The 20,892-nt window shown below is 57.6% G+C and overlaps 2 protein-coding genes across 2 annotated transcripts; one reads left to right on the top strand and one right to left on the bottom strand.

Moving 5' to 3' along the window:
- Positions 1–1,321: 1,321 nt before the first annotated feature.
- Positions 1,322–1,923, top strand: PLICBS_006579 (uncharacterized protein; the record flags this gene model as incomplete). Its single annotated transcript, XM_065600999.1, has 5 exons — positions 1,322–1,407; positions 1,568–1,600; positions 1,656–1,676; positions 1,728–1,757; positions 1,809–1,923. 5 exons carry the CDS (start codon positions 1,322–1,324, stop codon positions 1,921–1,923), a joined length of 285 nt encoding a protein of 94 aa, XP_065457071.1.
- A 13,045-nt stretch (positions 1,924–14,968) lies between these two features.
- Positions 14,969–15,327, bottom strand: PLICBS_006578 (uncharacterized protein; the record flags this gene model as incomplete). The annotated part of the gene is made up of 2 exons (XM_065600998.1): positions 14,969–15,195; positions 15,249–15,327. 2 exons carry the CDS (start codon positions 15,325–15,327, stop codon positions 14,969–14,971), a joined length of 306 nt encoding a protein of 101 aa, XP_065457070.1.
- Positions 15,328–20,892: the final 5,565 nt, after the last annotated feature.

Raw genomic sequence — 20,892 nt, 5'->3', positions numbered from 1 at the left:
TCAATCTCTCGCAATGCCTGCTGCCGCTTCGATCGGCGAGTGGACCGCGTTGAGTAAGGCAGTGTCTGATGTCCTCGTCGCGGATCTGGAGAGTCTGACTCCGCAAGTGCGTCCTCGATCTGTTACACAGATTAATGAGGAATTCTTTAGACCAACGTAGTGCCTTACTAAGCTGTTCACATCTGGTGGTGTTTCTCCCTCCGGAACATGCACCGCGATCCGGAATCGCAGGTGTGTTGGGTCCCAGTAGCCCATGAAGGTGGTAATGTTTGCGAGAGCGCCAAGGTTCTTTGCTTTTTGAAGGGCTTTCGGGCCGCTTCTGCGAGCTTTGGCCTTCTGTTGAAGACTGTGTTGGCGAACTTGTTTCATCCTGCGTAGCGTCTGCGAATTGCTGTCAGGAAGGCAACAAGCGGACACCCAGGAAGTGCGAAATTGCCTGTGCGAATGAGGAAGGACCTGTCTTATTTATCCGTCCTGTATCGGCCCTCATTAGTACAGTACAGTTGTCGACGCTTGTTTTTGATGGGGCAACGACTTTCCCGCCATTGTCACTATTTGTCATTTTTCGGCGCATGCATGCAAGAGACCGGTCACCGCATATGGCACTATTTCGCTCAGCGAGATCGTCAGTGTGTCTCCACCCTGCCCTTCCCCATCCGTCCACTTGCAGTCACATGCCGCAGTATTCAGGAAGGCTACAACTGTACCAAATTGCCATGCGCCACCCCATGGTGTGTTTTGCACCGTGGTCAGGGCGGTTCGAGACTATTGGCGCAAATTACCCTGTGGTCCATAGTGCCGCGCCAAGGCAACAATTGAACAATTGCAGCTGTTTGTCACCATGTCGTTTGCCCACTTTTCCACATTTGAGTTTAGAATACTGCGCAACAAGTTACGGTACAGTATTGTATCGAAAGGGCGCCTCGGACAGGATTTCAGGACGGCCGCGACATGCGTATCAGAAACTGGCATCTCAGCTAGTTTCTGGGTCGTTTTGTCTACTGTACTGTACTGTATGTCAAGTTTTGACAAAAGAAACAGCAAGTAGCTGGTAGTGGTCTAATGGCCGAGTCGCCCGCTAGGCGTACTGGTTAGTGTTATAAATACACCTAGCATGCAAGCTACAACCAAGGCAAATCTCTTCCCGGCCTCACTCAACGCCATGTCACAATCCGAGATTATTCAGGCCATCTTGGCCAGAAGAGGCGCACCACAGCCGCAGTGGAAACATGGAGCGCAAAATTTGCCCGTCCGGATATCCCCACAAGGAGTCAGAAAAGTGTCAGGGAGTGGTATGCCCTCAAGACCGGCACATGCCGAGATGTCCAGTTCTCTGAAGAGCATGATGGCGCAGCAGACCACTCGCCAGGGCGGCACATATGGCTCGCAGGGTCCAAGCAACATGTGGTATATCGCATGAGCCGTCTGGCAATCTGTACTTGCCATCTGCTGACAAGCATGCAGGGCAGGTGACAGCAGCCAGCACGATTCCTTGCACACACGAGTTGCTAGGCAAGCAATACTGCAGATGATCGATTCAACGCCTCGCCGCTAATTAGCTCCCTAGCTTGGAAGACTTGGTAGCGCTTCAAGACTCACAGTACGTTGGAGCGCCATAGGGTACTGAAGAAGAATGTGGCATCTAACACTCACAGAATAAAGGAAGCCCAACGACTGTATGTCACATGTCCTGTCGTCATGCATGCTCATCTGACAGTTGCAAACAGCGTCAATGAATTGTTCCTAAGCAAAGACGAGTAAGCTGGAGAGAGCATTGGTGCAAAGCAGTAGTCTAACATGTTGTACAGGGAGAAAGACAAAGTGCAGGAGGTGTGGAACAGTATCAAGCAACTGGTGGCGACGTATCCCTTGCCTGACCAAGACACCGTGGACCCGACCCTTACCTTTCAGCCATCGGTATAGACAGGTAGCATGAAAAGATATCCCTCCCTATTTTGGTCCTTCGACCAGTATGCTCAATGCCGCGAGTCATTGTCTCAGGACTCAATATCATCCTCACTTCCGATAAGTCTTTGTCGCCCTACCAGCATCGGACGTTGTCTAGGTTCAAGTACAGATGCATCTGTATATCATGCTGAGCTCCCTTCCCACTGGAGTCGCCGAACTGAAGGAGGAGATTAGTGAGGCGCTCGGGCGCAATGCATTTGGGATGGGTTGAGTCTCCTGGTCTAGGGTACAGTGGTAGTGATCTTTCAGATGGCGAATACGAGGATCCTTGTCTGCCCCACTTCGCCGGCGCACCCCCGCTGCTGCGCGCTCGCGTCCTGGATGCACATCATCGGTTTAGCCCGCCAAAGCCCCCCGCCCACACCGTCTGTTGTTGGCTGCAGCGTCCAACAGCGCCGGGGTGGGAAGTTCGTGGTGGCTCAGGGGCGGCGAGATCGCGCGCCCTGTCTTCACTCCCCCCGACTGGGCTTGACAGCTGGCCCCTACCCCCTCCCCCTCCCCCGAGCCACGGGCCCACTTCGTGCGCGCCGCCTGCCAAACGGACGCATCGAGCGACAGCTCTTGCAAAGAGGATAGATGGCTCGACTGGCAGAACGTATTGCACCCCTCCCGTAGACAGTAGAAGTGTCGCGCCGCGCCAGGTCGGCCACGCAACGCACCGGTCCGGTCCCGCATGATCGTACATCAATCTAGTTTCGGCAGATCCCGCGGTCTGCAAGCGCTCGGCAAGCTAATTCCAACTACATGTCTCCTTCGCCATCAACGATCGGTTGTGCGTGTCAGTCCTGAGACCGATTGCAGAGCGACAACTGGTGTGGCACGGGTGGTAGCGCATTGTCACAAGGGCGGTGCGCAGAGGCGCCCTGGCGGAGGGCGCCAAATTGTCCTCCTACTTGGCCATTTTGGCGTTCCAGCGTCTCGGTATCCAATAACAGTGGTGTCGTGCGCAGAATTTTATCGCCCTTCGTCGGCGCTCAGCACTAAGCGAAGTGCCTCGAATGCGGGGCTGCACCATGCTTTCGCGGTGTCGACGTCGCTCACACGCCCGCATCGAGCGCGCGCCTCCGCGGCACCCGTCGCTCTCCGAGGCACACATCGGATGATGGGGGCCTGTTGATCCTGCACCCAGGCAGGCTGCAGGACTAGTCCCTCCAGGACTTCTGCAGGTATCCAACGAGGCAATCGCCGGCAACGCAACCGGCAGGCTCCATTGCCTGCAGGCAACTGGCCAACGGCTCGCCGGGTGGCGACAGCCCAACGCTGCGACTCTGCGGTGCTGCGACGTGCGACATTGCGGGACGTCTTTACCGACGCATGTGACCCTAGGTATCTGGCATTGCAGCAACAGCATCGGAGACGCGTCTGCCGTGCCTCATGTGATGCCACGTGCCTCGTACGCTCCGCTGGGCGTCCTCAGCGTGCCACGGAGAGATCAGACGCCAAGTCATGCTCTCGCCGACGATCGCGGGTGACGGCGGCCGGCCACGAAATATCGCGATCGCTCCTCTGCATTTCCCTGCGCAGTGACAAGGGTGCTAAGGTGGGGCCAGGGTTGCGTGCGTGCGCGACCGCAGGCGGGCCACCCATGATCGGACCGGCAACGGGACAACACGCGCAGTCTGGCAGACCAGCGCGCGAGAGGCGGCGCTGAAGACATGGGGATAACAAAATTCGCGGTTCTGCAGAGGCCTTATCGCCGACAGGCGCACAGCGAGACCGGGTGCGGCCCTGAGGGGCCGCACAGTCAAGGACCAGCCCTTCGGAGGTGTTGTCTGGACCCGCGCGAGCGCTTGCACGGCCCACTTGCTCTTTGTCTGGCGGCAGGCGGGTCGACTTGACGCGGGGTTTCGGCCAGTCTTGGCCCGGCTACGTTGCCATTCGCGAGTCAGACGGCGAGCAGGGCGGTCGATGCACCTGCATGCACCCCCGCCTTCTCGCGTCTAGGTCACATCAAGCCTGCGTAGATGCCTACCCGGCAGGGGCAAAAGGACGGACGTCCAAACGGCAAAGCAGCTGCTCCAAACATTTAGCCAAGATCGCGCCCCCGGGGGTCGGCCTACTGAATGAAGGCGAAGGTCGCCGACTGCCTCGCTCGTAGTGGGCCGATGCAGACGGACGCTATTGTTGTTGCCGCTTGCCGGGAAGCCGGAAGAGCGAGCCGCTGTCGATCACCGTGGCGCCCAGCGTCCCTGGCCTGGGTGGCGCACCACCATGGCTGCCATGGAATCATGATTGCTACACACCTCCCAGCCGAGACGCGAGCAACCAGAAACGACAGGTCCAGGGGAAGAGTCCCTTCTTTGTCGCTGCTGTTCGCTCTCGGTCCTGATGTCGGATGAGAACCTCCGAGGCGGCGGCAGATCGCTGCTCATCCGCAAGCATGCAGCGTCACCCCGCACGAAAAAGCGTGAGACCTTCTATAAATTTCTGCAACAGGGACAACTTGGCTGGTATCTCATCGACCGGCCATGCATGCTCCTCCTCAGACCGATCGGCGAGATAGTCTGTGCGCGCCCTGCCTGTGCGGAGGTACGAGGTGCGTGGTCATTCACCCGAGGCGCGCTTGTCCGCCACCCGGTCGTCACGGCAAGCCATGAACCAGACCACGGAGCCTGAAATAGAATGCTCAGGGCCAACATGGCTGGTCTGGGCGCGAGCAGGTGGGGCCTGCAGGCAGCAGGCGTCGATCACTGAGGAGTGTTTGATGCATGCTGCCCCGGAGCTTGCGTGCTGGCCCGGAGCTTGCAGGGTTGTGGCCTGGGCCAGCTTAGAGTCCCACTTGTCTCTCGCCTTGACAGGCGCAGCAGGCCTGGACTTGTCGCAGCAGCAACTCGACGTGTGTGACGGCGCGCATTCCGCTGGTGCAAACCGGTTACTACACGTCCCCCAGCGTCCTCATTGCTTTTGAATCGAGACAGTCGCCTCTTACGGTGGGGGTTGCGACCGGCAGGGGAGCGCAGGAGTCTCTGCTTGGCTCGCTATCCGGTGAAGGTCATCATCCCTTTGAGCCGTCTGTCGGAGCGATATCGGTCGTTTAAAGGGCGACACGGCAAGGACATGGCGAGATGTCTATTCCATCCAATCCAACTGCTATCTTTCTTTCCTTCATTGCTACTGTACTTCTCGTTATTAATCGTTCCTGACTGAGTCCTGTTCGCCATGTTCTATTCCCCGCAAGCACGCGAGATGCCTCCAAGCCCGCTGTCGAGCCGTCCCCTGTCGGCCGCTCACAGAGCACCTCACACGAACCCTGCGGTCTTCGCCGGTCCGCCTCAAGGCCGCGCGGGGCCTCCACAGCACCCCGAGCCAGATGTGCAGGGCCAGCTGCTGTCACACGCACAAGCACTTGCTGCCCTCCCTTCGTCCCACAGGAGCGCGATAACTCCAAGGTTTGTTCGCCTGTTCAAGGCGGCAGCAGCCACTGACATTGACACAGCTCTGATCCTCTGCATCATGTTCAAAATCCCGTGGACATCAGCGACCCGACCTATGAGCAAAGGTGCGTCACAGTGCTGCTGAGGATGGCGTCGATGCGAGCTAATTTTGCCAGACTGCTGGAGCAATGGCAAGGAGAGCAGCAGCGAGAGGAGCGAGATGAGCGGTGCGTCAATAGACTAACGAGATGTGCAATTGCTGACCGTTGGCGACAGGCACCGTAAGCTCCAAACCATGTCCGTGTCTGGTCTTCCCCTCACACAGCGAGTTTCAACTCTGACGTAGTCTCTAGGGACGACCGGATTAAGCTCTTGAAGCTCCAGATCACTTTTCTTCTTCACAAAAAGGGCCATGACGGCGGTATAGTCTCCGAGAAGGTGGTGACAGCACAGGAAGAATCGTGAGACACAGTGAGCACCACATGTAGAGCTAGCGGCACCTTGTGCTAGGAGGGGTCGCCAGCTGTTTTCCGACCATCAACACGCTGAGAACCACTGATGAGGCGGGTATGCAAAGCAAAGCATGGCAAAGTCGAGTTGGCTAGACAAAGGCCTACAAGGGCACTTGTACTTGGAGCTACAAGACGTGATTGTTAAAGATTCTCTGAGGTAGACGGATACGCTTGCTTGCGCGCGAGCGCGTCTCGGTTAACATGTATGTCGACCTCTCTAGTCTGTAGCAAGTCCTCCCCGATGCTGTCGCAGGCTGCCTGGGACAATCCGTCGCCGGTTAACTTTGTTACAAGTAGTCGCGCCTACCATGATCATCACCTGTGTTGTTTGAACGTTTCCGGCAAGGGAGTAGGCTGTTGCCCGCAGGGGCCACCATCCCGCGGTCGGCGGGCTCCTCTTGTTTCGCGTTTCTCGGCTTCCCATGGTGTTTTGCAACTGACGCATTCCTCTCCGCAGTTGTTAATCGGAACTCGACAAAGGCAGGTGTAACACCTGAACTTGCCCGGGAAGCCTTCGATTTCTCCGCGGTAACCCTCTGCGATGGTCTCTCGGTGAGTCCTCCGCAGGTGCCGACGTAGATCACTTCGTAGTTTGAACGGAGCCGTACGGCGGCAGTGTTCGCGGTCGCAGTGGAGGAAGTGCGAGGTTTGGTAGTGACAGTCTAAAGCTTCACGCTTCTCAAAGGGCCCTCCCGGGCAGTTCTCTAGCAGACACCACAGCTTCTCCGAGTCTGCATCATGGGAGCTGAACAAGAGTCAGTACCGACAACAGACCAGGCGCTAGAATGGCAATTACAAATCTGCGTTGTTCGCATACCATGGAATGTGCTCGCCCGGACAACCTGGATCCTCGTCGACTGTGGAAGGAGGCGTGAGGGTCTGCGGCGTCGGTTGACCCGTACTCGAAGGCGGCTGCGCCTGGTGGCTCGGGGGCTCTTCGTCGCTGCTCGTCATCATGGTCCGGTCACTGTGGAGAATCGTCCCAACCTTAGGCAGCGATATATCGCGGCACCCGCCATGTAGCGTAGTACAAAAGTTGATGTTGAACAGTGCTGACGGCAGGCGCAGACGAGCAGGATGCTCAAGCACAACAGCTCGCTGCGCTATTGGTGGGTCTTTCCAGCGACGCGTACAGCCTTGCAACGGAGGGCAACAGCTCACCAGGGCCAGCGGCACTTGCGCATAGCCTGATGTGTCGATGTCGACAGACAGGAGGGTCAATACAGTGGCTCGTGAAATAACCACGCTTCTGGGGCCGACGATGGCTCACCAGCGACACTCCAGTGACAGCAATCAGAGCGACAAAGGGCGCGGTTCTGCGCAGCACCGCCGGTCAATCCTCCAAATGCCCCCATGATACGGCACGGCAAGCATGCAAGCACTTGCTATATACACTGCGGCATGAGCATTGCTGATTTGCTTAACGCACCCCAGGACGTGCCACTTGGATGCAGGTCCGCTCGCCTGCGGCGGCGTGGTCAAGAGGGTCATGCCCGTCCCGATCCTGATCTGATCTTGGACGCCGCCTGGGGAGGGAGCTGCAGTCGGCTGTCCCAAGGCGGCCAGTAGCGGGGAGCCAGGCCACCATGCCGGTGGCGCCTGCGGGGAGATCAACCTGTTACGAGGACGCCTAGACGTGGCGCAAGCGGGAAAGAGGCGGCCGGCTCGGCGTTGGCGCTTGTGCGACACAAGCCGTCCACCCACCAAGACAAGCATCAACGGCTCGACATGGGAAAGTGCCCGACTACACTTCGTGGTGCGGGAGGGCCCTTGGGCACCCCCAAAATCGAGGGCCGTGGCCGTCGGCCCTGCACTGTCACTGGCGCAGGCTGGTCGAACATGCCACGCCAGGGTGCGCCGAGCGCGGTCCTGTCCTGGTCGCCCGGTTGCCTTGGGAGAGATCTGGGGCTAACGGGTGACAGGCCGCTACGAGTCTGCCACCAGGCGCGCTTAATTAAGCCAGTAGGCCATATTGGCGGCATAATTCCAACGACACTTCTCTCTAGCATCACCAGCGTCAACTTTGCCTGACACGCCATGCAATAGACGACAGCCAATGCGACCGTTCGCCAAGTAGGGCGCGTGAACATGCCCGAAAGGAGCGCAGACACAAAGTCCAGCCCGTCCGTCACCCAACAGCACCGCGCTCCATCCCGCCGGCACGCTAATGGTAATGCTTCCACAGATGCGCGCTCAGTCGGCCACCCACCGGTCGGCCGTCCATCGGTGTTTAGGCATGCTTCAGGTCGGACATCACGCAAAGCTCGTGATCCTTGTGTCCTGTCCGGCCACCCGCCCCCCGTCAGTCACGGTGGCGGCCATCGCCACCGCGTAATGGCTCGTCATCAGGCGCGCGCCCGCATTGCCAGTTGAAGAAGCCCGCCGTGGACGACCTCAAAGAGGCGACCTTCAGCTGCAGTACCTCTGCACCTCGCTTAAAGTGGAAGGGGCGCGAGCCGGACGGACTGCCCTCCAGCACATGCCTGCAGACGAGCGGTTGCTACGATGCAGTGCACAGACTGGCTCGACGGCGACAACCTTGCCTTGCAAGGCATTGCAGGCTCAGAGGTGCAGCCTGCCTTGTGTTCTCTGCCAACGCGCCGATAGGCAGCCCTGATGATTGTCCATGTCAGGATGCACAGAGCTACAGATGCTAAGAACACTCTCACGCATGAGTATGGAAACACTGTGAGCCAAGCGGTCGGGCTGGACTGGTCATCATGGGTGAAAGTAGCGGTGGCATCGGGGTAAGCTGCCGCATCGACGGGTGGCGAATCTGCTCATCGCGGCCGCCGGATAGAGCGCCAGCGATCCGTCCCGTAAACCAAGCGAGGGCGGCGCGGCCGTCCCGGGTGCACGCAGCCAGGCCCTGCCGGTATTGGACGATGTATTGCCGACTCTCGCGTCACCGAACTTGTGGCGCCGCCAGGGGCCGCCGAGAGAACCAGCTTTGGGCAGTTTTGCCCGGGCACGACCAACGGGCACGACCAACGGGCACGACCAACGGGTACGACCAACGGGTACGGCCAAGGACGATGGGCGTTTGTTCTCTCGTGGCGACAACGCCAGAGCGGCCGTCCGGGTCGTGCGCAATACCTTTGACCCTGGACGAGTTATCGCCGACCTGGGCGGTGCCGAACGGGCTATGCCACCGGGGCTGCGCCGAGAGGAGCAGCTTTGGGCAGTATTGTCCGGGCGCGATCCACGGGCACGACTAACAGGCACGACAACAACACACACGACAACAGGCACGACCAACAGGCACGACCAACAGGCACGACCAACAGGCACGACCAACAGGCACGACCAACAGGCACGACAAACAGGCTTTGGGCCATGCGCGGCGTGGGCTTTGCCTGGTGGGTGGGGCGGCTCGGGCGAGGCAATTGTCAACGGCAAGGATTCTTGCCCACGGCCCGTCCTACTGACAGGGGCTCAGACAGGGACTTTGCGACCACCGATGCATGCGCATTGTCATCGACCAACAAAGCGAGAACGAGTGTGGCAAACCTTTCTCGTCTGCATTGGCCGTCTACGCGAGGCTCATTCGTCCCCTCCGGAAGGCGGACTTCACTGTGTTGCCCGCCTGCGGCGTCGCGGCGTCGCGGCGTCGGGTGGGCGGGCCACAGCATGCTCTGTGACGGAATCAGACGCAAACACTAGCCTTCGACCAGGGATGCATTGCGAAGGAGGCACAAGCCGAGAGGAACATTTGTTGGCTGTCTTAGCGCCGGCTCGTGTTCCGCCCTCGCCGTCCCCGATGCAGCACGTCGTCCAAAAGGCCGACCCCCTAGTTGCTGCGCAGGCGCCGGTGGTTTCCGCTGGTGGTGATGAACTCGCGGCGAGGCCCAGTTGTTGCCTGCGCTACTCTCGGCTATCGACAATGGCAGGTTATAGTCAGTCCTCTTAAGCGGAGAGAGCGTGACTAGTCGGGGCAGTCTGCCGACATACGGCCCCATGCGAGCATGCCATCTCCCTTGACGCGCGCGCGTAAGCACAGCAGATCGTCGTCACGGGGCAGAAGTGGATGGGCGGCACGAATGCAGACAAGTCGGGTGTGTGTCGTGGATTTGGGGGGAAGGGGGTCGGGGGAGGGGTGAGGGGGTGGGCCTTGTCCAAACGGGCTGGTGGTCTGCCCCATGCTAGCGCGAAGTGTGGCCCCTGCAGGTACGTCCAAAATCTGTGGCAGACTCGATGATCACAGGCGGGGCCAACGAGTGCGGACGGAGGAGCCGGCGCTGCCTGGTCTCGACGTTGTTGCAGGCCGGGTCCATTCGCTGCGCTTCTTTGACCTTTGAAGGGCCCCCTGCAAGCGGTACGGCCACATCGCGAGCCTGCTTTCTGTGGAATATGCCTTGTAAAGGATGCACTGATTGTCAACCAGACCTCGACCCACAGCAGTTTGCAGCCAGGTACAGAAAGGCTCTCGGGCGACAGGCTCGGCGATGTTGGCGGCCGCAAGAAACGTTTACCATTCCAGCAATTGTCCTTGGGACTACCTGTCATTATGGTGCGGGGGAACAAGAGAGCGGGCACAGGAGCCGCTGCAAAACGTCTCCCTCAGTCTAGGGCATCATCCATTTGAGCGCACTGGGACGCTGCTTCCATATAAAAGACGACAGAAGTCAGGCAAAGGCCGCGGGCCTCCACGCTACATCTGTCCCCAAGACTCTACTGTCGTTAGCTGCTTTTGCCTTGCCTGTGTCGGCCATGTTCTCTCCACAACAAAATGGTGCCGTTTACGGGCGACTACGATCAATGCGTCAGGGACCGGCCGGCGCAATGGCCCGTGATACCCGTTCTACCGCCACGAGATCGCCATCGGGCGCTGCTGGACTCTCGCCTGGCCACTCAGTGCTTTCGTCCGGCACTTCACAGGGCCGTGTTGAGCCACGACGCCCTCAGCCGTATGCACGGAGGCAACAGGCGACCGCGGCGAACCTCGTCGCTGCCATCCAGCGGCTGCACAACGCAGAAACCACAGGCCCAAGGTCCGTCACTCCCTAACATACTCACAACACTGACGCTAATCCCGCCGCAGCTCTGTACCCCCTCAAGAGGCCTACGAAGCCCAGGCCCATGGAGCCCAAGCCCATGTATTCCAGCAGGCCCAAGTATCCCCGGCCCACGACACTGCATATGACGGGGCGATAATTTACAATGACGAGTGCGTCACTATTTGTGCGAGCGCGACGTCGACCGCGGCTGACTCTGCCAGACCGATGCAATACTGGGGTGTACAGCCTCCGGAGAGGCACGAGCCGTACGTCTGCCAGCCTACCAGATATGCCAATTGCTGACGAGTAGCGACAGAGACGTAGACGTTAAGATCGAGGAAATGTTTGTAGGCCAGAGCAACTACAAAAGTATGCTGATGTCTGACACTGCCTTAGGGAACGAGAGATCCGGGCGTTGGAGGCGCTGGTGCTGCATTATGCGGTACTAGAAGCGCAGGAGCGTGCTAGAGACGGCAACGGGGAGGGCGCCTTGAGCCAGCAATATACCACTGACCAAGCTTCAATGTAAAGGGTCTACTGCCTCTCTTGTAGGCTGAGAGACGGTTGCAAGCCGCGATTGCTCCAGGTTATTAAGACCGGTGAACGATCATGTTTCGACGTGTGTCTCGCTGTACGACTTCTATTACCTGCTGTGCAACCAGCAATGGCCCTGCCAGGGAGCCAAGTCACTGCCATGGGTGGCTAATCTCTGTCCCGCCTCCACTAGTAGGCTCCCATATCAATGTCGCCGGCTTGTACGACACCGCCGGCCGGCTCACGCCGCTTGCCATATACTTTGGCGAAGTATACCCGAGCACGCTAAATACCTATACTTCCATTGTGGCGATGGTGTGGAGTTAGGGAAGGTACAATGAGGTAGAATCGATGCAGCGCAAAACCGCCGGGGAGCGAGGCATACGCTCAGCGAGGAATATTTGCAGACATTTACGAGCTGGACTGTACTTGGCGGGATATTATTAAGACAATGCAAACCCAAGGAAGCCAGGGAGCCTTTATGAACATGCGTTGGCAGGTACAAATGACCGAAGCAATAGGTCGGCCAACGCTGGCGGCCCGACGGGTGCTCGGCGACCACCATGCCGACACGCTCACCAGGGCCAACTTTGCGCTCGTCCTATACAGCCAAGGATAACCTTGTCGTGTACCTCGACGTCAGGAGCCAAAGGTGACAGTGGATGACGTGCCATCTGTAGGACCCCTTAGTGATGGACCTTGTCGCTGCCGCCTGCCAAAAGTGCCTCGCCTCCGCGACATGCGCGTTGGTCAAAACCTTTGTGTCAGCTGCATCCGTCGGTCTATTCAGTCGACAGCATGCTGCTCATCATGCAACAAACACTTTGTCGTGTCCAATCGTAGTTGCTGCTCGGCTCAATTGGTCAAGCTGTCGACAGGGTCGGCGGTCTTTCGTCTGCGCCGCGAGCATAAAAAGGCCACAACCTTCCGGCTTCACACTTCTTGACATCTCCATCCTCTGCACACTCTTTGCCACACACGATTCTCGCTGATGCAGAGCAACCACCACCCGTCACGCGTCCGCCAGCGGCTCATATACTAGTCCACCACGAAAAGTTCTACGTCAAAATGGCGGTGTCCTCATCCACCGGGGACCCTCTCACGAAAGAAGTTGCACTGGCGACTAAGTCTGAGTACCACGTCAACATACAATGCGATGCAGGGGCTGTAGAGGCTATGACCATTGCGAAGTTATATGGCAAGCTTGTGGAAAAGGGGCTCAAGTCGGAGTATCACCGACCGTTCTTCTCAGACAAACCAGTCCCCTTGGTAACCTTTCAATTCACGGGCCACGAGGTAGAGAAGGGTTATGCTGTGCCCTGTGGCTACGCGTTGCTGGCGGACAGTCTTGCTGTTCTAGGTTATGAGCTAAAAGGGGTTCCATCCGAAGCAAATGGTCGGCTGTTCGTCAAGAGCAAGTCAGGGCAGCACGGGTACAGAATTGTGGAAGAAAACCACTAGGCTGAGGATTGTTCGAAGAGCGCATATCGCGGCCCGCAAACAAGTTAGAATGGTAGTTTGAAAGTGATACTCAGTCAAGGCATAGGGGTGGGCATTCCATGACATGTACAAGGACCGATCCGAATGCGTTCTGTGTACCTCTCCGGACTTCTGTTTATCTACATGGTTTTCATCGGTCTTCTGCGGCGGGTATGTCTACTGAGAGGGGCAACAACTCCCCGAGGCAGTTTTCGAGAACCCTACAAACCCACAGCCGCATGGCGTTTAGGAGAAGCAGATCGGTATTGTCGCTTACAACTCTAAGCTAGCATGCTCTCATCTAATTTATGCAGGCCTGAAATTGCCATCGTTGCGCGGCCTCCTAAGTCTTGGCCGATATCCACAGTCTTTCAACTCCACCGCGGCATAACAGGCCTTGTACAGCTGGCATGTCATCTCCCACGTATCCTGAGCGTACATATTCCGCCACTTTAACGTATCCAATGGGCTGTCTATCCAACCTGGGCCAGGCAAGCCGCGCTTCTGTGGTCCGTCGGCTCGGCGCGTGGCAGTCTTTGCCATGGACTCTGTCGCCTCTGTCGCGCCTTCTGTTTGTCCTGGGCTTCCTCCAGGGTCGGCGTGGCCCGCCGAGCTAAGAGTTGACGCCGGTGACGCGCCAAGAAATCGCTGCATCTCTGTCCACAGCTCCTGCTCGCTGGTCATTGCATTCCAACCGAGAAGATCGAGCATTTCTCTCTCCATCTGATTGATTTGATCGAGGCTGAATTTCATCAACATGTTCTTGGTCCAGCGCTTATTTGGCGATCGGTAGTCTTCCAGAGCCTTGATAGACAGTAGGAGTGACATAAATAATATGCGGTGGAAGGCGCTTTGATGTGTCATTCGCATTGACAGCTCCTTGACTCTTTGCAGATAAACAAGGGTCGCCAGCAGATGCAGCTGTGTAACTCCGCGCCTCCTGACCAGGCTTCGAATGAACTGCTTCAGACTCGGTAGCTCGTCTGACTCTGCAATGTCTGGAAAGGCCGACGGCCTGGGCTGTTGCCGCTGCTTCGGATCTTGCCGACGAGATGGCTCGCATTCGACGACCGTGCCCGCAACGCTCGCCAGGTGATCGATCATGGCCTCGCTGGCGGGCTCGTGCGCGAACTGACTAAGCGCCTCTGTTTCGCTCCTTCCCAGGGCGGGATTCGTGATCATGATTGGAGCAGTTGTGGACGACACGAGTAGGGGCAAGAGAGGAACAAAGGGATGAATGCTCCTTGTGGTCTGCAGGCGAGGCTTGTATTATATAGAGCGGTAAGTGGGTCTTCGCCTGTCTCCCATTCACGACGTCACGCCCGCACCACATATCAGACCCTGTGTCGGGTAATGCTGCGTTGAGCCCCATTGGAGGCCTACGCCGGCAGAGACATACTCCTGCCTCCCCAATGACCCGATAGTTGCCACTGCACGACGCTGAGGTCCAGAGTTATCCAAGTTGACGCGAAGCGCTCGGCCATACATAACGGGCGTGCACTTCCGCCAAAGATCATTGCGACTTCTCAGTGCCTAGTAGGCTGAATAGGAGGAACAATGAGTGCAAGACACCGCCTTTCGCACTGCTTTCGCAGAGATAGGCCGCTCTCGACATCATCAGTCGACTTTGAGGTCCAAGCGGATGCCGATGACAGTGCCGTCCAGCTCCGAAGGGTGCCCCCGAAGGACGGTCCAACTTCACCACGGCAACGCATTGCCGAACTTACAGAGGAGATCCGTCAGTTGACATGCGAGATCAAATACTACCAGACCCTGACAGAACAAGTCTTGCTCCAAATCATGCCCGTGGTCCAGCTCCACTCATCGGGCCTGTTCGCCATGGTGCAAAGCTGCAACGAGAGAATAGAAAGGGCACGCGCCCAGCAGCTTCATTTAAAGAGTATCAGCCTCAACTGAGCCGGTGGTGCCGCAAGAGAAGAGATCATCGTTGTGCTGCGGCAAAGTGAGAAGCAACGAGGTGCAGCGACAACCTCGTTCCGGACCATGTGGCATATCGTGGGTAACGCCGGTGGGCTTAGATTTAGATATGTATGAACGGTCCACACTTCATTTCTGACAATACTACTGCAGCGGGGGAATTGCCTTACTTCGTCAACGAGGCTGGAGACGCCGGCAGCTTGAACCTGACCCGGCGGCTACCAGCTCTTTGACTATGGCTACTCCCCCGGGGTCTTGCCTTGAGCGCCGCCTTGAGTGGCGCCAGTTTTCGCTGCACCTGCTTCACGGTCGCCGCCTCGAGCGGTTCGTCGCGTAGTATGTAGTCGAAAAATGCTTCCATGTCCTTCTCAAACTCGTCGTCGAGGCCTCCACCTGCTCGTCAGCACCTCGCAGTGATTGTAGTGTGGACGGGTGTGCGTACATACAAGACTGCTTGTCTGGTAGGTCTGTGGCGCCTCCGGCGGCCGTGGTGCTGGTTGTCTCCGCTACACCCTCCGTCTCCATCTCGTCCTTGAAGTGGCCTCGTTTGAACCGTGGTACTGCACAATACCCATGCGTATGAATTATCGGGAAGAATATGTTAGTCGCACACAATGGAAAACTGGGGTGGGCGAGCCCTGGGAGATGGTAGCAAAGAGCAACGTTCTGATCTGGATCAAAGCTCGGTCGGTATTTACAGGATCTCTCCTGGCCACTGCCGCCGCGCCCCCCGGTCCGCCCAAAAGTGCACTAAAGCAAGATCCTCCCAGGTCATCCACCCACTGCAGAACAGTGCGCTAAAGCGTCTGCAGCAGATCCAACCAAGGCTGTCAGGCCGCTTTAAGCCATGGTCACGGCGTCCATGTCTGCGATTGCGATCGTGACGTCCGTATAGTACCTTGTACGGCAACAACGACCGACCGCATGCAGTGTGCCAGGCCAGGCACATGTGTCCTTTGCTTCGCTGCCTATATAGAGACTCGCACCCAAAGCCATCCGCGCGCCGTGCGTGTTCGAACCGGACAGTTGCGCTTGTGTGCGTGCGTCAAACTGACCAGTATCGACCATGAGCAAACGCAACCTTACCTTTGTCGACATGCTCGATCTCGAGGCTCGAGAAGAGGGATCATCAGGTAACCCGTCTCAGTGTGTCTACGTGCAGGTGCCGCGACTGAACCTATCCAGACAGTGATTGGCGAAGTGAGGACAGCGATAGCACAGAAGTCGACAGCCAAGGGAACTTGCGGGACTTCGTATGCAAGGACGATGACGCCTACGAGCCGCTACAGACCCCAGGGTCGCAGTCATCGACTTCGAGCGACAGCTGCTATCGAGATGAGCAGGCTCAGAACGACGATTGTGGAGCGCGAAAGCGTCCATTCGGTGAGCGGCCACGGCGACCGTCCGCCTCTGACAGAGCAGTCCATCGCAGTGCCGCCTTGCACGCCGCCTTGCATTGCTCGTCCTGCCACTGCTGTGCCGCCGCACACGGCCTACACTGTCACCAATTCCATCCGTACGTATTTGCTTCTCAATTGAAGAGTGCCATACCCATGCTGGACGGTTTTGCGCGCAGTCTCAGGTCGCTGCGGGAGGAGATGGCTCTGTGTGATGGGGCGACAGAGGAGTGTCCTGATGGTGGTCAAGAGGCTAAGGGCGACCAAGATGGCAAGCCCCCCACTGCCAATCCTGGTGGCTCTACGCACAACAGCCAGGACGTCGAGGGCTCGGACTCGGACGAGCCACGGCGGCCCAGACGTCGTTTACGTCGAGGGCGGCCCTTGGCTAGAGGCTGTCAGACTTGAAATGTAGCAATAGCAGCTTGTCATAGAGGTGCAGTACAAGAACGTTATTGACACTTTTGGCATCGCCTTGCTCTGAGCTCTCAGTGCACTGCAGCCACTCGCGCGGTAGGGTGCTGTGCCCCACTGTGATTCACTGAGAATTCGTCCAAGAAGTGTTCCGCCTATCGATGCTCATCGTCCTAGGCGCCAGATGAAAGATGCACCAGCTGATACCACCGTGCGCCCGGCATCACTCTTGCGGGCACAGCTAGGTTGTCAATGTCCTGGTTCGTGTCGATGTGAGCAGCGTCGTACTGGTCGCGAGTCTTCGGGACGCTCCGGTGTGGCGTTGATAGCACGCCTCGATGCCCACGCGGCCTGTTACACTGCCCCTTGTCCTACCCTGCGACCGAGGAATTCCGCCCTGAAGGTGACACTTTAATCCGTGAACCGTCATACTGCAGCAGCGCATCGTGGCAATGCGAGGGCCAACTGCGAGTGTACGCGTATTTGGATGGCCTGACAACTCCTCGGTTTTTCGAGTTGCCCCTGGCATTTTTCTTTATCGAAGACGGCCGATTTCCAGCGCGCTTGTTAATAGCGTTTCCACCACAATCGCTCATATGCAGCGGCAGCACACAAGTCCTAATGACCCTACTTGACATGCAACAGTCCAGTTTGTACAGTACTCAACCAATTTTGCGTGTCGAAGTTATAAGGCCAGCTATGTGGCCACCGTGCGGACAGGCTCAGAGGCAAGTGCATTGCCAGCGTGATGCGAACGCCGCGCAGAGCTTGCGGACAGACCGTTCCTGCACCACCTACCAATATTGTTGCGACAAGACCTACATCACCCGGTAAACGTTCGAGGCTCGACAAAGAACTGTCGCCGCGAGACCCAGCCCCTCTCCCGTGCGGTCAGTTTCGCCGACATGCCGCCCAAGGCCCATGCTTACACACGCAGGCCAACTATGAGCGAAGTGTATCATGCACCAGTCGGGCCAATACGTGTCGTCCCTGCCAGCAGCGGACGCGCATGACGCGGCAGGGACGGCCGGCGGGAGTCCAGACGCGAAGCACCGCTTTGAAAGAACGGGAGGCCTGACGGCTGGGCGACGTCGTCGCTGTTGACGCTGTCGATGCGGCAAGAAAATGGGTATGCATGCCTTGCCAAGGACAAATGTTTCCTTCGGGTGGATAGAAGAAGCCGTTACAAACCTCCACGGACGTCTATATAAGCCCATGATGCCCCGACGAGAATGGGAGGTGCCAGGCTACAGACCATCACTGAGAAACAGCTCATTGCCGACTTCTTCTTACATCTACTCCTACCGCCTCCTTGTTTGGCACTCCTTAGGATTCCTCCCCGTCACCAACCATCATGGAAGCTCTCCCGGCATTTGATCTCGTAGTCCGCTGCTTACGCTGCGCCCGCGGGAAAGAACTGATGAGTACGGACGACGTTCAGTGGTACGGATATGTGAAAATTGGGTACAATCTGTTCTATTGCACAGGATGCGCGGAGAAGACTGGTTATTCAGAAGTAGCTCAGGTCAATTGATGAGGGTTTTGGCAGCGTGATCGCTTTGTTCTCATATCGATACTGACGTGGCTTGGCCAGAAACTTGCGAGCGGTGACGACGGCCGGTGAGCAGCACAACGCGGCCGGGTATCCCTATGTGTGTGTACGTGCTGTTTGGGTGGATTGCGACCTCGTACTTCTGCCTCCAGACCCTCCCGGCTGTCTATTAGCTCGCGACATGCGAGGAGACTCAGCATCTTGTTGGCTGGCTGGCTTGAGAGCAGTTCGCGTTGTAAACCAAGTACATAGTCCATCTTGGCCATGGTGTGGCCCGTTAATGCCAGATGCATGATGGTCGGCGTAGAATACATGATATATTGTTCGGCGAGATGCACAGCATCCTACCAGCCTGTGCCAGACCGGTCTCCTACACACTAGAGCTGCCACTTGAGTCTAATCAGGTGAACTCGCCCGCGCAGAGATGACATGGCCGCTACGTTCTGTGTGAGCGCTGGGCTTAGAATGACATGGTCGCTCAATCGCCGCGGTGCTGCTTGACCGGACAATAGCTGCACACCTCGCAACGGCAATATATGGTCTCACAGACGACTTCCAGAGGATGACTGTGACCGCTGGCGAGTGAGCAACGAGGTTCGGTGGGAAAGTCAGTGGCGACTGTCTGCTTTTTCCCTTCGCAGCCTCGCGGCTGCAGGTGGTCCGCATTGGCTTTGCAGCTGGCGCAGGTCTGCAGAAAATGGACCCTACGGCACGCGAGGAAGTTACGGCCTCGGAGCGTGACTTCTGGAAGAGGTTGAAGGATCTGGTGTTGGCAACGGTCCATCACTAGCGATTGTCCGCTTATTGCCGGCATGGAGCCGCTAATCTCTCACTTCCCCCTTATGGCTGCGGGTTTCACATATTGGCTTTGCGAGAGCGCCTCGTGAGTCTTTCAAATTAGGGACTGGACGATGGACGATGGACGATGGACGACGTGGCAGCGCAAGGAGCTGTTGCGGTCATCAAGCACGGCTGCCAAAGATGGAAGTCCGGGGGATGAGGCGGGGTTGGGGTTGCTGTGGGTGTCATGGGCGTTTGCCCACCCCACGCCCACAGACGGCCACAAGTGGCCTTGCATGATCTTTACGTAAACCGTAAGGATCGTCAGGAACTGGCCGACACAGCTTTGTGACAGGTTTCTGTCGTGGGGGTGGCTGGGAACTAGGGGCGATTGTCCACTTTTGGCCAACTTGGGGCTGCTACGACCACCCCTCCCCCGCCTCGGGTGGTCAGTTGTGGCCTTGCACGACCTCCTTCTGTACATCATCAGAACTCATCAGGAACTGGACGGTGCAGGTACGCAGGGAGCTTGTGGCCTTTCACCATGGCTTGCAGGAATGGGAAAATCACGGCTGGCTTTGGCTGCGGGTATGAGTTTCTGGGGGTGTGGATGGGGTCACTGAAGTTCACCTTTTGCCGCCAAGGTGTACTATTTCCGCACCACCTGACCGACCAAGCTGCAGGTGCCGTAGTCGACAAGATGACCACTTGGGAGCTGACCCGCCCTTTACCCACATCAGGACAGAAGGCTGGTTTCTGCTTTTCGGTGCCACTGGCGTTGCAATGTCTCCAACTGGGCAACTGGCCCTTCGGACGCGGCGGCAGCATACCGCACAACATTTAGACATCCAGAGTCAGGCCCTGTGAAGCCATAATGCCCTGCATAGAAGTGGACGCACCCACGTCACGACGAGAAGGTGACATGACCTGTAGCAGCCAACAACATGCGGAAACTAGACGGCAAGAAACGATGGAATCGGCAGCACGAGATGCCACTAGACGATGTCGACAAACCGGCTTTCAGCTGCGATGTATAGTATGTAGCGCGCACCTGGAGAATTGTGCCAAGATCGCGTGTCCTGACGGTGATCTGCCTCTTGTCGCCAAGGGGTGCTGTTCCCGCACCCCCGACCCGGCAGGTAGTCGACAAGATAGCCACTAGGGAAGTGTAACTCTTTACCCACTAAAAGGAAGGCTGGTTTTTGCCTTTGCCTTGCGGATTTCCGGTTTCATTCTCTCCAGCTGGACAAGTGGCCGCAACAGGCGTGATTTTGCCGCGAGGGCCATCGTATCCGTTTGCCACCATGGCGGCTTGTTGCCGCGAACTATTCCGGCCTTGGGCCTCTTACGGTTGTAAGAGCTGCAAAGGGTCATGGGCGAGGCTATGTCCACATACGACTACCTCCATCACCACCCTGTCGTAGACCAGCTTCTGGACACATCAAAAGAACGCCGTATCCTCGACTTTACTCTACCTGGCCAATACCGGCCGTGGCTATAACTGTAATTGGATAAACGGACAGGCCCAGAAGATGGTGTGGCTACCGTAAGTCCGTAATGCAAAAGCACAGCAACGGCACCGTTGTGACGTTACTGGCCCTACTCTGGACTTGCGTCCGAACTAGATCTGCACATCCAGAACCATGCCCTGTGGCCGCATAGCGTCTTGCATAGAAATGGACACACCTCCACGCAACGACGTCGAGAAAGTGGCATGACCTGTAGCAGCCGACGACAAGCAGAGACCGGACGGCAGGAAGCGGCCGAGACGCCGCCAGACAATGTCAGGAAACCGACTTTACCTGCGGCGTAGCGTGCACCCGAAATGTGCCAAGACCGTGTGTGCTACAGTGATCCGCTTGTCAAGCTTTGCACAATGTCCGCCATCGCCGTAGTCGACAGTTAGACGGCACAAATCCCTGCGAGCGACTGCGCCTCGGCACAGAC

The sequence above is a fragment of the Purpureocillium lilacinum genome, assembly GCF_023168085.1.
Source record: "Purpureocillium lilacinum CBS 284.36 DNA, scaffold_4, whole genome shotgun sequence".
NCBI lineage: Eukaryota > Fungi > Ascomycota > Sordariomycetes > Hypocreales > Ophiocordycipitaceae > Purpureocillium > Purpureocillium lilacinum.
Note: the sequence above shows the minus strand (reverse complement) of the source record. Positions and strands in the feature narration are given on the sequence as shown.